At 44.1% G+C, this 23,704-nt stretch overlaps 2 protein-coding genes and 1 long non-coding RNA gene across 3 annotated transcripts in view; 2 read left to right on the top strand and 1 right to left on the bottom strand.

The window, feature by feature from the left end:
- The window catches only part of LOC308301613, a 418,458-nt gene that overhangs the window by 160,455 nt on the left and 234,299 nt on the right, over positions 1–23,704 (top strand). The window lies entirely within an intron of this gene.
- Positions 6,190–8,349, bottom strand: fgf20b (fibroblast growth factor 20b; the record flags this gene model as incomplete). The annotated part of the gene is made up of 3 exons (XM_080746045.1): positions 6,190–6,435; positions 7,348–7,451; positions 7,995–8,349. The coding sequence occupies 3 exons, from the start codon at positions 8,347–8,349 to the stop codon at positions 6,190–6,192; spliced, it is 705 nt and encodes a 234-aa protein (XP_080602171.1).
- The window catches only part of micu3b (mitochondrial calcium uptake family, member 3b), a gene marked incomplete at both ends in the record, with an annotated part of 37,273 nt that continues 23,647 nt past the window's right edge, over positions 10,079–23,704 (top strand). The window contains 6 exons of the mRNA XM_080746044.1: positions 10,079–10,132; positions 13,634–13,776; positions 17,560–17,587; positions 18,023–18,101; positions 22,613–22,660; positions 22,800–22,882. Coding sequence (XP_080602170.1) covers positions 10,079–10,132; positions 13,634–13,776; positions 17,560–17,587; positions 18,023–18,101; positions 22,613–22,660; positions 22,800–22,882 — 435 coding nt within the window. The remainder of the gene's footprint in view (positions 10,133–13,633; positions 13,777–17,559; positions 17,588–18,022; positions 18,102–22,612; positions 22,661–22,799; positions 22,883–23,704) is intronic.

Raw genomic sequence — 23,704 nt, 5'->3', positions numbered from 1 at the left:
TGATGAATGGATGGATGAGTGGGTGGATGGGTCAGTAAATGGATGGATAGATGGATGGATGGATGGGTGCATGTAGGGTGGTCTCACATCAGACGTCAGATCATCCTACATCATCAGTTCCAGCAACAAAGTGTCAGTATAAAGTTTGACTTCGACCTACTAGCTCACAACATGTCGCGAATGTGACACTTTGTGAGCTAGCGTTTGGCATGTGACGTCATGCCTGAATTGGTTCTTTGTCTACCTGTATAGTTGTACAGATTATTATTTAGATAGTAACTGTTTAGAATGATGCTATATGATCTTTGTGATCCTAGTTTACTGAGACACACTGTCTCTCTGCACTTGTGTTTACCTTGCTTATTGCAAGTTGCTCTGCATAAGAGTGTCTTGTTTTAAATGCCTAAATTGTAATGAATGAGGCTTAAGAAGTCAGCATGTTTGGGTTTTGCTACACACAATCTCAGGTAAGCCTCTGATTGGCTGAGCTGTAACTGAAGTCTGCTGTATTGGTCCATGGTTAGTCTAAGGAGTAACGTGGTTGGTCAATTCATATGTCTGTCACAATTGTTTTTGTCTTAGGGGGCGGTCCTTTGAATGGTTGTGCCCCATGATGTTTGATGTCTACTGTGACACTAGAATCTGATGGAGCGATGGACGGGACAACAATCCTAACATTTATTCCAGTATGTACGGTATTTCTTTATATCTGAATATCTCTCTGGACGTGAATCTTTCAGGGATAAAAGTGCACACAAAAAAAATTACGAAGTGTAAAATGCTATACTTACACTTCTACGGTAATCCCTATAAACAGCCTCACAGCTCATAATTTGTGAGCATGGCAATTTACTTAAGAAATAAACACACAACAAAGAGCCTGAAACCAATAGTTGCAGGATTCAAATGACACAAAGGTGCAGACAGCGTCCCTTAGCAAACACACCGTTAGAACCACACTCACGCACGCGCGCACGCACACACACACACACACACACACACACACGCAGACACACACACAGACACACACCCGCACACACACGCGCTGTTAGAAGTGGCCGTGGCTTTAGAACAACAGGTGAGTGTTGGCGCCGCCCCTGTCTTCCTCAAGCCAGCCTTTCTAAATATAGAAATTATGCTCTCTGATAATTGGGGCCAGACAACAAAGCGTCCTGCTGCTACAGTATGGCCTCGCCTCGCCTCGCCACATCCCGCGGCCGACAGACATCAGAGTGAGGGAACACCTGCAGCCTCTGACTGGACTGTGAAGAGAGACATGGAAGATCACTGACTTCCACACCTGCTTTGCAGACCCGGGACACACGCACGCACGCACGCACGCACACACACACGTTTGTACTTGTGAGGGCATCAGCATTTCAGAGCGACACTTTTAGCTCACACTCACATCGCATGATAGCATCTACAGTATGGCTGCACATCGGTATTGCTACTACTGTATGTTGGTGTATTCGTTTTCTGCAGTTTACCAGGCTGTAGATTCTGAACAGTTATTTCTTATAATGAAGATGTATTTGTTTCCCTGGCATTAAAGGGTGAAATATCGGCTAAATTGATATTTTAAACATCGGTATCTGTAAAGAGAAGACTGTCGCACACCCAGTAGCTCCTCTCAAGCAGGTGCGTCGGTCACAAAGTAGTTGAATGCATGAATCTTCAATGAAGAAAATACACCCGCACACTGCCACTTGCAGGTTCCAAGTATAAATTTATTAAAAGCAACGTTTCGGTCGGTAGACCTTCCTCAAGCTGACATCGGTATCTGTATTGAACAAGAATGTCCATATCGGTGCATCCCTAATCCTTTTTTAACCACAACACATCCACCAGAAATCCCCACTAAATGTCTATTTCTCAAATTCTGCGGTGTGTAGAAACACACTCACGAACGCACACACAGAGCGTCCACGCTTGTCGGTCAGGTTTCCTCGAGAGGCCTTTAAGGCCACTGGCTGGCTGAGGAGGTGATGAAAGTCATGGAGGTCCATTAAGTGTGCGAGACGGCCCCCGGAGCAGGCCCTGGGCCCCTGGAGTAGGGAGCGGTGGAGGAGGGGGGGTGAAGTGTTTGCAGTGAGGAGAGGAGACCACAGGCACAGTCAGTGTGCAATGCATGCACAGAGGAAGACAAAAGCAACCGCATGCATGTCAGAGAACCAGCTCCACTCAAAAACATCAGTTCAAACTCTGCTGAAAAAAAAGAGCACTTCTGGGAATCCGGTGTCACGCGTCACGATTTCTGGCCTTCAAAATGTCATGTCGGGGTGGGTGTCTTGCATTCACACAATGTCTGTTTGTGGTGAATGGGTATTATTGGTTTGAAAAGTTAAGTAGCTTTGTGCAGGAAAATATCTTGACTCTCAACCGTTTCAATTTCAAGGACCCCCGGTTTGATATGCATTATTAGGCCACGGACCCTCAATTTGAATGTAACTATCAAATGGGGCGGCCATAGCTGAATGGTTAGGGAGCCCATCCCGCCTAGGACTCCGTAGGTCCTGGAGGTCCCAGGTACGATTCCAACCCCAGCAACGGTATGTGTTGAAGTGTCCCTGAGCAAGACACTTAATCCCCCCCCCCCCCCCCCCCCCACTCCTCTGTGGGCAGCACTCAGCTTGGTGAAGCTGAAAACTGAAGATCCCCTGTGGGATAAAATAGGTGTGTAAATAAAAAATCCATCTAATTCAAATTCCGTTTGTACACTAACTAACTAAATAACTTCCAACTAACTATAACTAAATCTGAGTTGATGGAACAACAAGTAAATTAATGCTGGTCTCTCTCTGTAGAAACAATACCCATAACACTCCCTAGCCAAGGGAGGAGAGGACAAACAGAGCGAGGAACGCTCAACACGACCATGTTTATTATTGTGCCAGGTTAGTGTGTTTTGGTTATTAGCCGCAACACTGAAAGGCTAAAGACTTACGAATTAAGACGTTCCTTTTCTTCCTTTGAATGACAGTAAAAACAGTCATTGCGAGTCTTTTGCGTGTCGTAATCACAATGCGCGTGTTTACGTACGGCATGCGGTGGACGGAGGGGAGGGGGATGTACGCCAACGAAACGACGCAGGTTATAATAGAGGCCTCGATGCTGTCATTAATCGAAGCAGAAGGGAAGAGGTGTTGATGTTCAAGGTGTTTCAGGTGGGAAAGTCCCACAGTATCACAAGAGCAGCAGGGGAGGGAGAGAGAGTTGGCAGCACGGGAGACTTCCCATATCAAGACACCCGCTGGCTAACCATCACACAGATGCTGAGATCACAGGCCGGGGGCTTTCATGCTTCAACACAGATCTCCTCCCAAGCGTAGAGGAAACTGTACAGAGATACATAAGATAGTGTTCGTTCAGTAATCACCCGGCTTCGGCTATTGTCTAAGGATCATACGGCTCCGCAAACCTCAGAATCCCATGCATCGTCCTCCGTGACGTTCTTTTTCTTTTGGTTAGTTGAGCGGCTCCATGCAGGCACTTAACATGCTGTATCTCTGATCCCTTTGAGGACAGGGGCCCCTATAAATATGTTGGGCCCATCAATGGAAACACAAGGGGATGTTGTAAGACTATCTCGCTGTGAAACCTTTTCCGCGACGAGTGCGTTTTAAGCCGGCGGTTCTCAAAGTGGGGTCTGACTGGGGGACGCCCAAAGGGTGTCCTTGAGAAGGTATCAGGTGGTCCCCAGCAAAATCAGTTAATATACCGGTAGCATCAAAATATAATTTTTAAATATACACAACTCAAATCTTGTAGTAAGTGGGTCCCTGGCATCACATACTGTATCTTCAAATGGGGGCCCATGCACGGCCAACTCCATATCAATTTGGGGGTCCTTGTCATAAAAATGTTTGAGAACCGCTGACTTCAGCTGTCGTCAAGATAAGCTCAGAAAGAAGTCAAAGGATACAAAAGGTTTGCGTGTCTGTCCAGAGATGTCCCAGCCACCTTGACGTTCATTGTTTAATAGCGCTTTTTTTTCAGCGAGACCCATCATTCTGAAACTTGTCAACAGAGATTACTTAATCCTTATCGCCATGACCTCCAGTTTTATACAGCTGCCAAGTCGCTGGGCCGGGAGCTAAAGGTCACTTTTTATTTGGCCCTACATGTGTCACTCTGAGGCCACTGCATTCACAGGACTCCGGGGGAAAGCTTTGAAGTTTTTTATGCGTGCATGGGAACTCCGTCGTGTCTCTCAGCGTAATGGGAATCATAAAGAAGGACAACATTGGTCTCGTAACTCGGGTTTATACGTTTGAACTCACAGGATTTTGAAAGACAAAAAGCGAACCAGCAGTAATACACGTTACTTTCAGGAAAATATCGATCTGCTAAAATGTACACAGTTCAAAAAAGTGTAGCTTTGCCTGAGGGTGCATCGCCGGCGGGGGAACAGAATCACAACAAAATCTTGTCAAAACAACAGAAAGCAACAACAACCTGATATGTCTCAAGTGAACTATCCGTGAACTCAAGTTCACAGATAGTCAGTGTTCTTTTGGTGTGTTTTATTGTCAGAGGACGACAAGCTACGTCTGTCTTTAGCTTGATTCTGTTCTTAAATAACATGTAACAGACGTCATCAATCATGACTTTTGATTATAATTACAATGTCCAAAAAATGTTAATGAGTCCCTGGCCCTCCCCACAGGTTGTATAATATGCATTTGGGTTGAGCCGGGGCGTCTTTCTTAAATGTTTGTGAATACATATTTGTCTGGATATAGGCATGACTTGTGGAGCCACATTATGTCTGAGAAGAAGGCTTTTCTCAAGGATAAAAATACATTTTGTCTCAGTCTTTACATAGTCACTGGTACAATTTGCTAGTGGTTTTGTCTATACTGTATGTGTTTAACTGCAAAAATATATTCTCAAATAAATAAATATATATATCATAAATATGTGTATCTAAAAAAAAAAGTAATAAATAAAAAACTTTACATTTCTCTTTGCTCCTTTCAAGCAACTCTAATCACAGGTAAGAGACGGACACATAAAAAAAGTGAATTCCTTCAAAGTCCTTCGGAAAACAAACGGCAGTCACAGACAGCAGTCAAATAAAAATGCCATTCCAGTGATGGGACAGATTCCCATGGTTTCCATGGCAACTGGAGACTCTGTCCAACAGACGCATCTGACCCGGCGCCTTGGCTCCGTTGGCTGTGCAGCATCTCTTTCCCTCTCTTTCACTCTCTCTCTCCCCATCAGGGACGTGCTGGGCCCCTGATTCAGCCCGGGAAAAAGTTGTAGAGGCCCTCATTGCACGCTATAGAGAGAGATCTCTCTCTATAGCGCTGCTGCTACTCAAAGATTTGCCATTTCAGATCATGACAAGTGACAAGCCAGTGGGCCAATTACATGAGTTAAAATTCGTCGTTGTCGGGTGGAACCTTGTATGTCCAAAACCGTTTGTTTTTTATTTATCATTTAAAAAAGTATGTAAACTAGTGAAAACAGCCGATCTACAAGCACACAGCACCTCGCACCGCGAGGCGTTGTGTGCTTGTAGATCTGCTGTTTTCACTACTTTTGTTCAACGGCCTTGTATGATGATACAAAGTTTCTGCTCGACAGTGACGATTTACTTTGTTGGCTGCCCAGTCCCCAAAATGGAACAAAGGCCGACATTTTATTTTTAATTTTTTCCTAATGGCCGGCCTGGACCGGCCGGGAATGAACCGGCCGCTCGGGAGTTGTCCCGCTTTTCCCAATGGCCAGCACGTCCCTGCTCTCTCCCCATGCTCTTCTCCTATTCCACACAGGTACTCTTGGGGTCGGCAGGCCTCTGAAACAAACGACCCCCTCATGCTCGGCGTGCAGGTTGACAATGTCAGACATTCTAGACTGTCTTCCTGGCCGCTGAGAGATTGGCCCTGTGCATTCCGAGGAGAGGCGCCCCCCACCCCAACCCTCCCTCGTCCTCGCCCTCCTCCCGGGCCCCTCCGGACGGTGGCTTTAAGGTACAGAGTGGGGGCTCGCCAGCTCCACTGTCCTGTCCTGTCCCCCCCACTCCACTCCACCCCACCCCGGGGCCGGAAGAGCCGCCTGCATCCCGGTAGGGTCCCACCACCTCGTATATCCGCTCGCCCCGCCAGGGCTGTAAGCGTTTAGCAGCTATTCCTGTTCCGGACCCAGACCAGCGGTCCTGGGACTCAAGGGTCTCTTCTCTCAGCTGTGGCCCAGGATGTCTCTGTAGAGCTCCGGCACGCGGTCCGGGTCCACGGGCCGCGGCAGGAAGTGCGTGAACTTTTGGTGCCGCCGGGACTTGGCCCCGTCGCGTGCCGTGCCGTCTTTGTTCAGCGCCACAAAGTAGCGCGCCCCCTTGTCGCCGTGCTTGTACAGGTTGGACGAGTAGGTGTTGTACCAGTTCTCCTCGAACTGCTCCCGGAACACGCACTCCGCCGACAGCTTCTCCTGAAAGATAACAAATAATATGCAATCAGCGTGTGGATATAATAACCCACACTCTGGGACTCCACCATAAGTTGTGAAATGTGACGTTTAAGTGAAATGTGCATTCGTTGTTTTCCTGTTCGTACAAATGTCTTCTCCGTCTACAGAATGTTGTTTATAGCAGACCTGCAAGCTTGTGAGCTTTCCTGTTTTCAGCTAAGAGATTTGTTGTAGAGCGAAACACTAGCAGACCTAGTATAGAGCCCTGGGGCACCCCGGTCAGCTAAGTACATAGGCTTACGTGGTTAAGACTAAGTGATACTTCACCGCACGACGGTGCCGATCACCCAAAACTAATTATCACCAATGTTAGCTTGACAATATGTTATTTTTTGCTGAGTGACACGTGGTGTGTTGAAGTATAACGTCGCTGTGAATGCAGAAACCACTTATCTCCATATTCTAGCAAGATCCACAAGCTTGTAAAGTACGTTTACTCAAGTACCATACTTAAGTAACGTTTTGAGGCACTTTTACTTTATGTGATTATTTCCATTTTTCTATACCTCATACTTCTACTCCACTACATCTCCGAGGCTAATTTGACTCTGCTACAATTATTTGAAAACTTAAGTCACTGGTTACTTTTCAGATTTCTATTATTGCTACAAAACGTAGGCTACGTCACAACTCACAGCAGTGCAACGCATTGTGCAGCTTGTAGATCTGCTATTTTCAAAAAGGTTCAAATTTAAAAAAAAAACAAAAAAAAAAAACACTTTGCCAGTTTTACTTTCGTACTGTATATTTTGAATCAAAATGGGAATGCATGACTTTTACTTGTAAAGGAGCATTTCTACATAGGATATTGTAGGCATTGCAACACCTACTTAAGTAAAAGGGTGGGGAAAAAGGAGTACTTTTGGTACTTACAGATCCATACAGCTCTCCTTTGTCATTCATTCCCAGGTACAATCCACTGTCCACTCCTCGTATGCTTATCATCCCAACTGCCAGGCTTATGAATTCCAGAATACCTGCAGAAGAATACAGCGGTTGTTCTGGATGTATTTTCACATTAGGATGAAAGACTGTCTGCTGCATGTCCATGATGTAGGCTGCATGCGTCTCAAAACCATTTCACTGTCTGTCTGTCTGTCTGTCTGTCTGTCTGTCTGTCTGTCTGTCTGTCTGTATAGGGAAGCACTTTGTTGTGGCAGGAAACTAAAGCTAATGTTAATAAATAAATAAGTAGCCTAAAGCTGAGGGAAAAGATGTTTAATATGTCAAATACATAACTAAATATGATTATCATTATTATGATTATTATTAAAGGGGAAGACCACCCATTTTCAATATTGAACAATATACAAACAATACAAACCCCAAAATCAATCTTCCAGTTCTAGGCAACACATAATAAGGGAGGGGGGGGACTTTTTTTTTCTATTTCCACACAACTCCTAAGTTATATTAATGACATAGTTCAATATTGAAAATAGGTGGTCTTCCCCTTTAATAATCATAATAATAATTTGCCACTTGAATAGAGATTTAAAACTTTTCCAAAACATATTTACCAAAGCGGCTGTGGTCCTTCCTGGTGCCCTGCACGGTACCGTCAGGCAGTATCTCCAGGTGAAAGCCGGTCCTGCAGTAGAGCTGCCTCCTCCTCAGGATCCCCGCCAGGTGCGTCAGGTCCGCGGCGGTGCTGCGGTGCAGCCTCTCCCCGGGGATGAGGTGCTCGAACCCGGGGAGCAGTGACGCGCCGCCGCCGCCGCCGCCGGCACCACCGGCGCCGACGCCGTCCCCGAGCGCGCTCAGCAGGAACTGGGAGTGGGACCCGAAGCCGACGTGTCCGTGGAGTCCGACCCCGGCATGTTCCATGCCGTGCAAGAAGCCTCCGACTTCACCCAGAGCAGCAGCAGCAGCCATCGCCTCAACCCCACCCTCCTTGCGCGTCCGAGAGTCGGAGGATACAGAATAAAAAGTTAAAGTGTGGATGTCCTGGATGTGGTTTATACCTGGTCGCCGCTGTCACCTCCTCACTGCATGTTTACTCCCACATGAGCTACTTTATCGCATCTCCGCGTTGTGCGTAAAAGACAGACGGGACTGCTTTGCTTTGCGTTCCGATTTCCTTGACATAAAACTCCGTGATCGTGTGCGTAAAAACGCCTTTTTGCTCCACAAATGTCACCTCTTTGCCGTCGTTGCGTTGCGTCTTCTTCATCAGTTGAAAGGTACCACCAACCTGTCAGTCACACTGATGATGATGATATCCCAACGTTTGATTCAACTCTGCTTGCGTCGCGTGTAGTGCAGCCTACCTGTTCATAGCAGCGAGATCATGATGCCCGGGCAAGCTCAGTCTGTCAGTCTGTGTACGTTCACACAGCCGCGGGTTGAGGTTGCGATCTGCGGTGCAGCCAGGACAGTGTTGGACACAGTGTGTAGGACAGTGTAGGACAGTCAGTGTAGGACGGTTACAGTGCAGGACAGGACAGGACAGGTAAGAGGTTTGTGTTGTGAGTGGCAGAGGACAGGGGCAGGTGCAAACACTGCACGGCAAGACCGATGGGCGGGGCTGTCTGTCTGTCACTGCTCTCACAGTCACAGCAGACTGTTCAGACTGGAGGGGAGAGAGAGAGAGAGAGAGAGAGAGAGAGAGAGAGAGAGAGAGAGAGAGAGAGAGAGAGAGAGAGCGTTATTAGCAGTTCGCATAGGAAAATCACAGTATTAATAGTTCAGAATGATACAATGTAATATTCAGATACAATAGGCTAATGTTCCTCCATGTAATATCAAATCTGGGTTTCAAACATGAAACCAATCACTGAATGAAAAGGATAGTAAAAGTATCAATAGTGCAATGTATAGAAATAGGCTATATACTGTTACCAGTAAAAGTCCGGAATTCAAAATCTACTTGAGTAAAAGTATTAAAGGATTGGTATAAAAAATTACTTAAATTACCAAAAGTAAAAATGCTCATATTGCATAATGTCCTATTTCAAGTTTTCAATTCTTTTTGAAAATAGCAGATGTACAAGCTTGTTTCAAATGCCCGAAATATGTATAGTGGTTATGTAGGTTGAGTGGTATGTTTTGTAATAATCAATCAATCTACAAAAGTAACTAGTAAATAACATTTTCAAAATTTTGTAGTGGAGTAAAAGTACACTATTTGGATCAGAGAAGTTGTGTGGAGTAGTTGGAAAATTGGAAATGCTCCACTACTCAAGTGCAAATCCTAAAAAAAAGGTTCTTGAGTGATTGATTGATTGAAGACTTATTAATTAGAAGTTTTCATGGGAAAGGGTACAGTTTCATGACAGTAGGCCTACAGGTCAACTAAAAGGATGTACGCTCAGGAAAGCACATGGCTAATTTAAATTGAGATCCTTTTTTATGACAGACAGATAGAACACAGTACTATGCAGAAGATATCACCAGAAAAACAGTCGTAACAAATAAAACACAATGCAAAAATAGATGTATTTACAATAGAAAAGTCAGGGGGAGGTTATTAGGATAGGCTATTTTCATTTAGGCTACCAGTTGAGAGTATAGGCTATCTGTCACCTACATTGAGTAAATGTACTTCATTACTTAATGTACTGCACACACAGTCAGTCAGGCAGGCAGCAGTTAATCTCGCGATATGTTAACAGCCACCCCAGCACCAGCAGCAGCAGCAGCTCATCTCATCATCTCAGTCAGCTGTAACTTGAACACACACACAACACCATTACAGTAAACAACAAGCATGTCTGCCGTGTCGGCGGCGCTGCGCCGGTGGCTGCTGTCCACGTTTAACAACAGCAACAATATCATCCCACAGACGTTATTGGGGAAACGGCTGCGATCAGCGTCGAATAATAATAAGACAACAATATCGAGGAGGTGGAAAGCGGTGGCTGCTGCTGGGGCGTGCGGTTCAGCAGCCTACTATTATTATTATCATCACCATCTTCAGTCATGTGCCGGATTGAAGCGTGTTGTTGAGGCTCCTCGGCTTCTTCCACAGCATCTGCCTTTGCCATCAGTTTCTGCTGCTGCTGCTGCGACCAGTAAGGTAAAGTATAGCAGTGTTTATATAATATGTCAAGGTCTCCCGTTAACTCTGACTGTGTACAAATGGAACCAAATGATTTGGTTCCATTTGTAACGCTGTCAGAGTTACAGACTTGTATGGGTCAATAGAGACCCCCTAAAGGACCCCACACAGACGGCACAGAGTCCCTGGAAGGAATGCACTTTGAGAACCACTGGAGTGTAGGCCTACGACATTTTCGCTGACAACGTGATAATGGAGGGGGGGGGAGCCAATGGAGCTGGAATTAGTGCAATAAGGCGACGCATTAATTATAATACAATAAAGTAATACGATATTTTGACTATACTCTAGGCTATAATGAACATTTATTTGTGTATTGATTATATAGGTTCCACCGTTTGATACACACGTGGTTGTTGTGTTATGGGTTGGGAGCTGTCCACGACCTCTGGTGCTGAAAAGGGGGGAAACGACGGGTGTACCACGTGACGGATGCTTGTCAAGCGATAGTTGTGCTGGTGCACAAACCAAGAGGGGGAATATATGACCTCCAGAAATAACAAGACAGACAGACAGACAGACCTTTATTGATCCCATAGAAATAATGCAAATGTCATAGCAGAAAACTATCAATAAGTAAAATCATAATATAAAACATATAAAAACAGAAGACACAGTCTGGCCTGGCCATATGTACTTGGATTGACCTTTAACTACTAATGGATATAAATATATGCATACATAAACCTATCATGTACAGTACAAATATGTCAACAGTAATTTGGGCATACTACTGTTTTTATCATCTATGAATGGATTTATAGAAGTAATAATAATTTAGTCCCCACTCCTTTCTTTTGTCACTACAGTATACATGAAATTTGTCCTCTGCATTTACCCATCCTAACTATCAGGAGCAGTGGGTGATATTAATACATTTAACCATCCTAACTTGTATATCATCGTTGTCGAGGGGAAACCTTGTATGTCCAAAACGGTTCATTTTGTATTCATCATTTTAAAAACGATTTAAAATAGTGACAATAAAAAAATAGCAGATCTACACGCACACCGTTGTATGCTTGTAGATCAGCTATTTTCACTAGTTTTGTGGCACAGTCTTGATAAGATGAAGCAGGTCATTACTTTACGAAAGGAGATGCAAGGTTTCTGCCTGACAGTGACGATATGCAGACTGCTGAGAGCAGTTAGACTATCTACAACAGGTTCACGATACTTCGCTTTCCAACATGTTGTGAACTTGTAGATCTATGTGGGAAAGTATTTGGAATATTGGATGCTAGAAATGTAAACTACCAGGAATGCTGCCAAGTGTTCATTGATTGGACAATGAACATTGGGCAGCATTGATTGATTTGACAGCAAATTAAATAAAACGAAGGATGTAAATAAACGATTGAGCTGAACTGACATTAGACGAAAATATAGTTCATGGGGGTCCCTGTGGTAACAACAGCCTTTCCGGCCCGGGGGATCCGCAGCCACATACATATCAACTTGGGAGTCCTTGACTTGAGAAAGGTTTTGGAACCACTATATTACATGGAATTGCCCTCTCTCTGTAGAAATCCTCGACTGGTGGCTAGAGGAGACGCAGTCATGCAGGAATCCATGGACATAAACGGGAAACTCGACGCGCGGGCACTTGGCCGAGGGACTGACATTTGAGGAGAGGCAACGGGGGGTGGTGGTGGTGGGGGGGTAATGGGGGCGGGGGGCATTAGAGGGGCTTAATGGTTAAGCAAGAGGGGGGCACACATTCCCTGGGCGTTTGCTATCCATGCCCGGTTGAGCTGGCTGGCATCCCGCCACCTGACGGAGAGACGGAGTCTGTCTTCACCCGTCCAGCCTTCAGATCTACTCCTGGGTCTGGACATTTGTAGGGACATTATCTGACATAACACGCGGCCAGTCCCATTTACCCATTACCCCCAAAGCACTGCAGGCCTCTTTGTTGGGCTCCATGCGATGCGATGTGATGTGATGTGATGGAGGCTTTTCGTGACAAGAGAAAAAGCCCTACTTTGGGGGTTTTATGAAAAGTGGAGAGTCCATCTTTCAGGGTGTATTATCGCTCCTGAAATGTTTTTGCAACGTTTCATAAAGTGTGTGAACGCGGTGGTTCATACTGTGCATGTGAGTATGTGTGTATGTGGCACACACTTCTCACATCTTCTCACGGAATACTACTGCAAAATGATGGAGCCTATTGGTGCGTGCATAGAAAAAAATATTGGTAACATTTTCTATAAAGCCCACAATTATAATAAAATGCATTATAAGTGCTTCATAACTACACTCATGAACACACATAATGCTTTATGATGCACTATATCAACATAAAACATTATAATGACACTTATAATGAATTATAATGACTTAATTCCAAGTGTTCTATGGATGCTCTTGAATACTTATGAAGACCACATCTATAATGCATTGTGGGCTTCATAGAAAGTGTTACCAAAATATTTATATTATTGCAAGTAAACTATGAAAACCGGCACATCTTGTCCACGTATGTCTGTCACGCCTGACACTGTGGTTCTATGGGTTTGTCTGTGGTTTTATAGGTTTGTCTGTGGTTCTATGGGTTTGTCTGTGGTTCTATGGGTTTGTTGCTCTGATGTCACTGTGATGTCACTGTGATGTCAGGGGAACCACTCAACAGAATGGGTTTGCCGCTCTGACATCACACTCAGGCTTGATGTCCCTTTTATGCCCATATACAGTATGGAGATTGCTGATGTCATCACGAGTCACACTTGCAAATTAATTACGTCCTTGTCCGTTTTATGGCCATATAGGGAGATGTCATCACTATCAGGGGCATATCTGGGAATGCCCATATTTGATAATACCCATATTATGGCCTTGTTCTGACATCACATTGTTGACTATCATGCAGGGGTCTCCATATATGGGTAACTGGTCCGATATACATCACTGACCAGATGGCCAAGAATTGGCGCAAGGTCGCATGTCGTTCTGAGGCGCCTTACTAGTATTTATGCATCTTTACACCTGTAAACCTGCGATGTTACGAATAAAGCTGATTCTGTGCCTGTGCGTCTGTGTGTGTGTGTGCATGTGTGTGTGTCTGTGTGCGTGCGTGTGTGTGTGTGTCTGTGATTCCAGGTTGTGGATGAGGATGGGGAGACCCACAGGTCGGCTCATGAGAGGAGGTTCTATCGGTTCAGCTCGGTGGAGCTGGAGGGGCAGCTCTACATGACCCCGCTCAACTTCATCGAGTCTGTCACCATGGCCCAACCCAAGGGTGAGTGTCTGTCACTAAAGTAGCCTGTTGTACAAAAGTAGTGAAAACAGCAGATCACAACGTGATGCGAGGCGTTGTGTGCTTGTAGATTGGCTATTTTCACTATTTTGAATCTTTGTTTTAATTATACATACAAAACGAAAGCTTTTGGATAACGACAATATGGTACATTGGCCAATGTTTAATTTGACATTTTAGAGGTATTAAAAAGTCCTTAAATTGTTACTTTAGAAATGTGCAGATACCCTCTATACACTTAAACTTTATATTGGTTTGTTTACTGTTGAGAGAGAAAACAATGTTGCACTTAAGGACCCTCCTGGGGGTCCCAATCCACAGGTTGAGATCTCACGAGGGTCCGGTGCTGGGAAAGGTCTGTAGTAGATTTTAGTGTCCGAAACTTGTTTGACCACGAATGTCACACAGATGAGGGAAGACAGTTAAGGGAGTCTTGCTTTTTGTGTAGAGGACCTGTGAAGTGACACAGGACCAGATGTCATCAGTACTCAGATCTTCCTTTACTTAAGTAAAGAAATATCAATACCACAATATAAAAACAATCTTGTATTCAAGATTTGACTTGAGTAAAAGTGCAAAAGTATTGGCATCAAAATACACGTACAGTACTAAAAGTAAAAAATAAATAAATACAAAAATGTTTCATATTCTTTAAAACCTTTTTGAAAATAGCCCAAGTATAAAATAGATCTTAAGTCGTTAATCTTAATGTGTGTTTAAATCTGCAAAGTAACAACTGTAGTAGTAACTAATGCTATAATTGTAGTGGAGTAAGAAATGCAACATACATTTGCCTCTGAGATGTAGTGGAGTACTTTTAAGCATTGAAAAACCCCAAACAAAATCGAGTAAAGTAAAATGTAACCCCTCACAACAGTACTACAATGCCAGAGTAAATGTACTGGGTTACTTTCCGCCGCGTGGCTGCTATACAGTCATAACACCTGCATAAAGATACACATCTTTAGCAGCAGACTCTCCTTTATGGCTCATTTATGTGGCAACCAGCCTCACAGCAGGGGCGTCACAAGGGGGGGGGACGTTGGACTGAGTTACTAGGGCCCAAGGTGGAGGGAGGGGCCTTAATTATTTTATGCTTTAGCTATTTAAAAATAGCAGATATACAAGCTCACAGCGCGGCACCAAGTGTCGCGCTGCAAGCTTGTAGATCTGCTATTTTTGAAAAAGTCGTGTGTGTGTGTGTGCAAATCTTTGAATACATGTATTTTTTAAGCGAACATTTGTAACTCAAATTTTGCTTCCGGGTGGTCACTGGAACTAAATATTTTGAGATGGGGTCCGTCGCCAAATACATATATTTTTGGGGGTCCTTCACATGAAAATATTTGAGCACCACTAACATAGAAACATAGGTTCTTCAAAAAAAAACCTTCGAAGGATTTGAAATATTCAGACTCCGCACACATTTTCACGATTTTTTCAAAAATAGCAGATCTACAAGCTGGCAGCGTGGAACTCGGTGCTGCGCTGTGAGATTGTATATCTGCTATTTCTCAATAGTTAAAGCAAAAAATGTGACTGAATCCTTGTACCCAGGGCCCAGAATTTGGTGTGACACCCCTGCTCACAGCCAGCGATGCGGCCCGCAGCGATGCGGCCCGCACACCCCAAACAAGACGTGGAAATGTGCCGTTCGTCCTTTTGACTCGCAGATATCAATATGTGTGTTTACAGTTGGCTTGTTATAATTGATATCCTGTGACCTGTTGATAGTTTTTTTAGACGCACGCCGGCATGTGTGTGACGGGAACGTGAAGAATAGCATGCGCTGGTTTCTGACGCGAGCGAGCGTGTGGGGAAATAGCACCCGTGGTGGCGTTTTTATGGTTATTGCTGTGGTTGTAAAAAAGGGAGATTTGTTGACGTTTGGGAAGGCCTTGAACATGGCCATGTTGTGGTTTCATGTCTGGTGACTCGGTGAACTAAATGCTCATGGATAGGTCATGCAGCTATCCGTTATTTTATTTTAAATGATGACATTTTTATTTGTATAGATTTATGTGGATTATTTTTAGTGACTATTCTGTTGATTACTTTTTTAATTGATCAAATTTATATGTGTATTTGGGAGGGCCATCCCATACAAAAAACAAGTAACATTAAAAAAGGGCACATATAGACATCACTAAAAGGATACAAACAAAACAATAGCGATACACACTTGTGTGATTTAAGCATGATTTATAATTTATAACAGATGCTATGTCGAAATGATGACACGCTCCCGATGGGGAGACCCCTGTTACTGAACAAACACACTGTAGCAGCAATGATTACTATCAGGATTTAGACAACATTTAGTTTCACTTGAACCCTCTAGACCAGGGGTCTTCAACGTTTTCAGGCCAAGGGCCCCTTAGTTAAGAGAGGGATGAAGCAGGGACCCCCACAACCTCTTCATAGATTCCATTTGGTTTCATTGTTTGACAGCATAATCATCAGTGTATTTTGGATTCATGTCAATTTGTGTTTTCAGATATTTAACCACTTGAACCATCAATAGTTAATAAACTGGACCTTTCACACTGTGCTTGGTCTGCTCCTTTTCCCCTCTACAAATCCTCTTTGCCAAAAATAGCTGATCTACAAGCTCACAACGCCTCGCGCTGCAAGGCGCTGTGAGCTTGTAGATCGGCTATTTTTGGCTAAAGTTCTCCGAATATGGACGTTAGGGTTCAAGTGGTTGATATAAACAAGGAGAAAAAAAGCTTTGTATCAAACAAAGATTTGGAGGACCCCCTGTAGTAACTCTGGGGGTCCCGGACCCCCTGTTGAAGACCCCTGCTCTAGACCAGGGGTTCTCAAGCATCTTCATACCACAACACCATTTTGAGGCAAATCATTTTGCGACCCCAGCCCCTGTATTCCATGTACTGTAATTCCATTAAATGTTGCAATAAAATGGTTAAATCCACTTCGACGTGAGCGTGTGTTCCTGACCGAAGTAAAGCTGCTGTATTCATTCACGTTCTGTCGACGCCCAGAGTCATCTCCAGTCATTTCCAGTGTCCGTAGAGAGAGTAACAGCCATAGTTATCAGCCATAGTTATCCATCATTTCCAGTGTCAGTAGAGCGTAACAGTCATAGTTATCAGGGTGGTCGTGGTGTCATTGACCCGGCCAGGTGGCTCTTATCAGCTTTTATAGATCACTGGAATGTCTCAGTGCTGCAATTACACACCTCATGTTGTTGATGCTGCGAGTGTGTGTGTGTGTGTGTGTGTGTGTGTGTGTGTGTGTGTGTGTGTGTGTGTGTGTGTGTGTGTGTGTGTGTGTGTGTGTGTGTGTGTGTGTGTGTGTGTGTGTGTGTGTGTGTGTGCGCGTGCGCGTCTGTGTGTGCGTGAGTGAGCTCACACACACATGCACGCAGCATTAACCACATTTAAAAACGTAAAAACTACAACCTACAAGTGAGCTCGAAGTTTTATATTTTTTCTATCGTTTCCCCCAGAATATTGTCGTTGTCGTGTGGAAAACTTGTATGTCCCAAAAAAACGTTCATTTTGCATTTATCATTTTTAGAAATGTAAAGTAGTGAAAATATTTAATGTAGTGAACATAGCCGATCTACAAGCACTGCTTGTAGATCGGCTATTTTCACTCGTCTTGTGCGACAGCCTTGTATGATGAAGCAGGGCTTTACTTTACGAAAAAACATACAAATTTGAAACTCTGAGATACGCCCGACATGGGGTTCAAGTGGTTAGACTGCACTAATTGGTTGTCACTTCTTATTTGCAGGCAGCAGGTCATCATGGAAGAGCCTCACAAGAAAGGTGCGTTTCTTTTGTTGCACGGCACAGCTGTCTCTCCTGTGCTCATCATATGAAAGCACTTAAAAAGTCTACGTCTAATGAGTTTCATCACTGTTGAACTTTAGGAGAAGATGGTCATCATGTGTAATTTACTACACCAGAATAAGGCCCCCAGAATAGGAACGCTATAGTAGTTAAAGGCGTATTTCACTTTGAAACGTTGCTTGATTCAACATTTAGATAGTTGTCATTCATTCGTATATTTGACACGCCACCTTCCTATATAAACCCATTGAACTTCAAACTGCCCACGTTAAAAGGTAAGAAAATCGTGGCAGGCAGCGCGAAAGTCGCAGTTTTTTCGTTGCAGTAAACGAGTTAAAAACTGTCTTGGGTGTAACACAACAGCCGGAGTAGATCTTTTTAAAGGTGTTTTCTTATCTCCACCTGCTGTAGGAACTGGAGAAGATGCTGGCGGACACCCCACCTGTTTGGAAAGGATCGTCCAACATGTTCAGAAACCTTCGTGAGCGAGGTACGGTAATCTATCCGTGACTGTATCTATTGACACGCGCCGCCACGTAACGCAGCTGCACACATAAATCACATTACCTAAGAAATCGTATCCTTTTAAGGCTTTTATTTCACTTTCTCTCTCTTTTTTTGGCTCCTTGTTAAACTATTGTTTTTCAAGCTTTTATGGTCCTTGTTCAGACCGTGTCCATGGATCCGTGCAGTGTTTTTTATATATAATCCAGAACAGGCACTTGCACACATACTGCAGACATCAATACTAACATTACCCGTCTGTAAAAAGTGCCCTCCATGAATGCAGTTTTCACTAAGGTGAAAGAAACGCAAATGCCCCTTTCCATGCCATACCTGAAGACAGCATTCAAGAGAATTGCCTTGTCCAAACTCTCCTGAACTTGAATGCAGCATCTTATGTATACAAAACCGCCCTCTCTGTGTAGAAATCCATGCCGTTACGCCACATCTCCAGTTTCACTTGATTATGCTTAGTTTAGTGGTATCATCAAATACCGAGAATAGCAGACCTCCAAGCTCACAACGGGTTGTGAGCTTGGAGGTCTGGAGCTTGGAGGTTCAGAGCCCCTGATGACCAGGGGGTGACCAGATGTCCCCCTTTGTGTGGGACAGTCCCACTTTTCCATGACATTTTCAGGCGTCCCACAAATTGAGACTCTGTCCCACATTGCGACTGGCAGGCTCCAGTAATAAATCGATGCGCAGGAGTTGATGGGTTCGCTGATTGTTGGTGAAGCTCTAGTCTTAACGTGAGCTCATAGCGAGCTAGACTGGATCACACTGGACACAGCACTGCTCTAGCAGCTCGAATCACAAAAGTGAAATTTGGTCTCTCTCTTAAAAATGCATTCGGAATTAAACCTTTAAAAGCCCTATTTCAAACATAGAAAATAGATGATTTCTACAAGCTCACAATTTTCATGAATGAAAATAAAATGCAATGATCGAAGTAATTTCATTAATAAATAAAGTACAAATCTAAGACATTCCAAACATTATAAAACAAATGTTTAAGAAGTAGTGAAAATAGCCTATCTACAAGCTCACAACGCGGTGCGAAGCGACATGTTGTGAGCTTGTAGATCGTCTGTTTTCACTAGTTATTGGGTCCTGGGCAAACGTCTTCGTCAAATTGCCCTTTGGGTCACGGGCTGAAAAGTTTGGGAACCACTGCTGTAGATACTAGATAGTATAGCAGATAGAGAGAGAGAGAGAGAGAGAGTGTGTGTGTGTTTGTGTGTGTGTATGTGTGTGTGTGTGTGTGTGTGTGTGTGTGTGTGTGTGTGTGTGTGTGTGTGTGTGTGTGTGTGTGTGTGTGTGTGTGTGTGTGTGTGTGTGTGTCAGATGAGACAGGTGGTGCATCCTCTCTCTCTCTCTCTCTCTCTCTCTCTCTCTCAGTGTTGCTTTAACTAAGTGCCAACCACTGGGATGTGGGGAGGTGCTTTTAATCCTTGGCTGCTAAACGTCGCGGCTTTGTTGAGGGGGGGAAAAAAAGGAGGACTTGGATTGATCTGTGAACAAAGCTGGGCTTTAAGAGAATGAAGGAGCCGTTTGAACCTTGTTGTGTCGAGGCATGTCCCAACCACCGGCCAGCCCCCCCCCCCCCCCATCCCCCCCCCCCCCTCGAACGCCACGGACATTATGAAGCTTTAAGAACGGCGTTGGATTACATCTCCGGGTCCGTCAGGCAGTCCCCACTCTGTATGAAGTGTTTCTGAGGAATCCATTGTATTGTCTAAATAACATCTACTTGGGCTGGTGGTGGTGATGGTGGTGGAGGGCCGGGTGGGGGCTTTTCTCTCCCACAGTGAAGGTGTGTGGTATAGAGAAGATGAGACATGGTTAGAATCTTAAAAGTTATTTTTTTCTCCCCCCCTCCCCTCCCCTCTCCTCTCCTCTCCTCCTCAACTCCATTTGAGCTTTAGGGGGGAAAAAAAGAAAAGGTCTTTGAAGCTCGAGACACGTGTTGTCACTGTCAGGCTTGTTCGTGTCAAACAGAGATGAGCCGATTGTTGCGTCTCGTCACGGCTGATTTCTAGATTATCTTTTCCACTTATGTGGCCGCACCGCAGCGCTTGTACATCTCTGATGTGGATTTATTTCACGTTTGGGTGCCAGCTGCTGCCGGTGCATCACTGTGATGTGCAGCATGCAGATGCCACGGCGATGCCGGGGGTTTTGGGTCCGACGATACTCGTCCTGATTTTGGAGACCACCGATTATCTATATTTTACACATATTTTGTTAAAAAACAGAAAAGCTGAAAGGTACTAAATCTTGAAATTAATTTGAAAAACACTTTTGCTTTAACTCTCTCCCAGCCATTTACAATAGGCTTGTGCGCCTATACTGCCAGGAATTTTATTAATTTCCAAGTTAGCTTTAATCTAACCCAACAGGGATCATATTGTTGTAGAATGTAGTACTAGTACTATCCACTAGAGTGTGCCCAACGATAATCTCCTAGAGTCTGGACTAGCGAGTGGACAGCAGTAGACCCATAATGGCGGCGCCCATTGGCGGCCATTATGTCTCCCGGTCCGCCGAACGGGAGCTATAAAACACGATCCGAACGTCGTGCGCACGCCATTTACACTTGTTTTTGCTCTTGAGTGACCAATCTGTCAGTCCAGCCATTTTTTTCCGAATGAAAATCGGTCTACATATGGTAAAGTTTGATAAGAAAAACGTCAACATTCAATGCTGTAAAAAGGCCCATTCTATGTTATGGCCGAACGACTTCCGGGTTACGTCATCGATGATGTCACTTCCTTCGAATATGTAACTTTAGACTAAAATTAAGCTAGAAAGGTCATTTATAGCTCAAAAAATGTCAAAAAAATACCAAAATGATCAGAAAATGATCCCCAAGGCGACGTTTGGCGATCTGACTGCCTCACCCTCCTCAAAATGGCGATGGAAGGCGATTTGGCTGTGAACTAGTTAATTATGAAATAAAGAAGCAAAAAAGTTAATATTGAATAAATGATACTTTATTTCACCCAATTCAAAAATGTTCAAAACCAATCTAATAAGCTCACAGTGTTTCGATGTGACACTTTGTTAGCTTGTAGACTGCTATTTCTGAACTTTTAATCAGGCAACATTGTCTGCATAATTGCTGTTACCGATATCATCAGAAAAATCTAACAATGAGCGATATGATTGTCTAAAAAAGCGATATATCGTCCAGGCTCTGTATAGACTTTACTTTACTGTCGTCTCCTTGCACAGTGCTCTGCTGCACATCTACAAACATGTTTGTTGTCTGATGCGTTCTTCAGTAGACGTCACAAACAAAATTATGGAAACAGAGCATGCAAAAGATCAGTCTATCTTTGTTTATTCAGGAGGGGGTATTCCTTTCAGGATCCTCTTTTAAAAAAAAAAGAAAAGAAAAGATCTCCCTGAAGCAAACCCCATACCTGAATCTTTTTTCCCATAACACCTGGTGCAGTCACCCAGAACTATCTGCGCTTCAATTCTCTATCTTCTGCAGCAAAACAAAGGCTTGGGAATGCTTTCAGAGAGAGAGAGAGAGAGAGAGAGAGAGAGGCAGGCAGCTAGCTAGGCGGCCGGCCCCTCCTCAGTCTGTCGAGATGAGCCTCTGACAGTTACTCTTTCCCTCTCGTGTGTGTCTGTCTGTCACACACACAACAAAGGGGGCGGCGTGTCTGGGACACAAAGCCCGACACAAAAGCTAAATCAGGCGGTCTCGATCGGTGACAGATCACTTGAGAATGTTTTACGCGGCGTTATCCAAACAAGAAGGTGTATCATCAGAAGGCTGCAGGCTTTAAATTTGTTTGGGTTTGTGTGCGAGACGACGTACCGGGCCCGAGTTAGTTAAAGCCTCTGTTTCTTGTGAGAGAGGAGGGGAAGAGCACACGGCCTGGGAGTTAAAAAAGCACCTTTTAAAGATGTTATCATGGAGCGAGAGAGAGGGAGAGGGAGAGGGAGGTGTGATTTATTCATTGGAGGCTCAAACTTTTTCATGTCAACGACTCCCAAAGGAACACGTGATTTTTGAATAGCGAAAGTTTGAAATAGGTGGTCAATAATCAACAATTATAGTCCAATAACACGATATACTGTATGACTCTGAAATGGACATTCTGTATAACGAGTACCTTTACTTGAAATACTTTAAGTATATATTTTGATTGCTTGCTATAACACATTTATACTTGAACCTAGGATTTTTTTTTTTACTTTTAGCAATTTATGGTATTGTACTTTTACTTAAGACTATAGCCTTAATTAAAAGTAACTTTCCAACTGTAGTACCCAGTCTCGAGTAGCAGCCGCCTGAAGGTGACTTTTCATACCAATTTTGAAGGAGGCTAGGGATTTACACTCGGGCGTTCCACATATTGGTGTTATAGCTGGAGAACGAATTAGAGCCTTTTATAGTGTTAAAACTGGGTTGAACATGATTAGTGGAGCTGCCTCTGGTGTTGTGATTGTGGACTGACCTGATATCCATCTTGTCTTCAGGCATCATCAGCTACACGGAGTACCTCTTCCTGCTGTGCATTCTAACAAGTCAGTAAGCCTAATATGAATACGTTTTGGAAGTCTTGTTTTCCATTCATTTGTAAACCTATGTAAAAATACATTTATGAAAAAAGATGAATGGATAGTTGTTGTTTTAGTCTTTTTTTATGTTCCCATTTCTTCTCAGAACCCCTGGCAGGTTTTAAGATCGCCTTCAACATGCTGGATAACGACGGGAACCAGATGGTGGACAAACGGGAGTTCTTTTTGGTAAGGCAGGTGTCTTCTTTTAACCACTTCAACCCCCAGCGTCCATATTCTGGCCCCCAAAAAATGCCAGATCTACAAGCTCGCAATGCGCCACGTTTGCGATGCATTGTGAACTTGTGGATCGGCTATTTTTGGGGGCGGAGAGATTTTGGTACAGGCGGAAAAAATCGGTCAAAGTACAGTTGTAACTCGAGTGCAACTTGAGACGTTGAAAATGGCTGATCTCATTGGCAACTTGGCCTTGAACGAGGGGTGGGCGATATGGAAAAACACGATATCACGATATTTGTTCAAGCGGTATCACGATACACAATCTTATCAAGATTATTTTTCATGTTGGTTTTTATGGTTGTTACAGGTCCATTTGGTTTCATTTGTATACTGTCAGAGCTAAGGAGAGACCGTGACATTTTAAAGTATGAGAACTACCGATTTAGACCAAAATGCAGGTTTAAATGAATTCTGCAATGAATCTCTGTATTAACAATTCAACAGGATTTCTATAAGGCTTCCTCATTGTATCACGATACATACGATATCTCTTAAAAGGCATATATATCGTGGAGACATTTTATCGTCTCAACGATATTTATCACCATATCGCCCACAACTGCGTTATTGGAAATGACACCCGAGCTCCAGGCGGAGCCGCTCGATTGTCCACGACACTGCAAGCGGCGCGAAGGCCAGCGGACCTTGGTCCTGCTCTTCGCCCCCGAGCGCCGCAGGCGCGAGTGGCCGCGAAGAGCGGGCCAGTTACGAAGCCGTGGTGAATGCAATCGTTATATTTATGCCCAGGCCGTAAGGCCTGGGCAAGCCCAC

Source organism: Nannobrachium achirus (genome assembly GCF_963921795.1).
Source record: "Nannobrachium achirus genome assembly, chromosome: 17".
Classification (NCBI taxonomy): domain Eukaryota; kingdom Metazoa; phylum Chordata; class Actinopteri; order Myctophiformes; family Myctophidae; genus Nannobrachium; species Nannobrachium achirus.
This window is presented reverse-complemented; position numbering and strand designations above follow the sequence as displayed.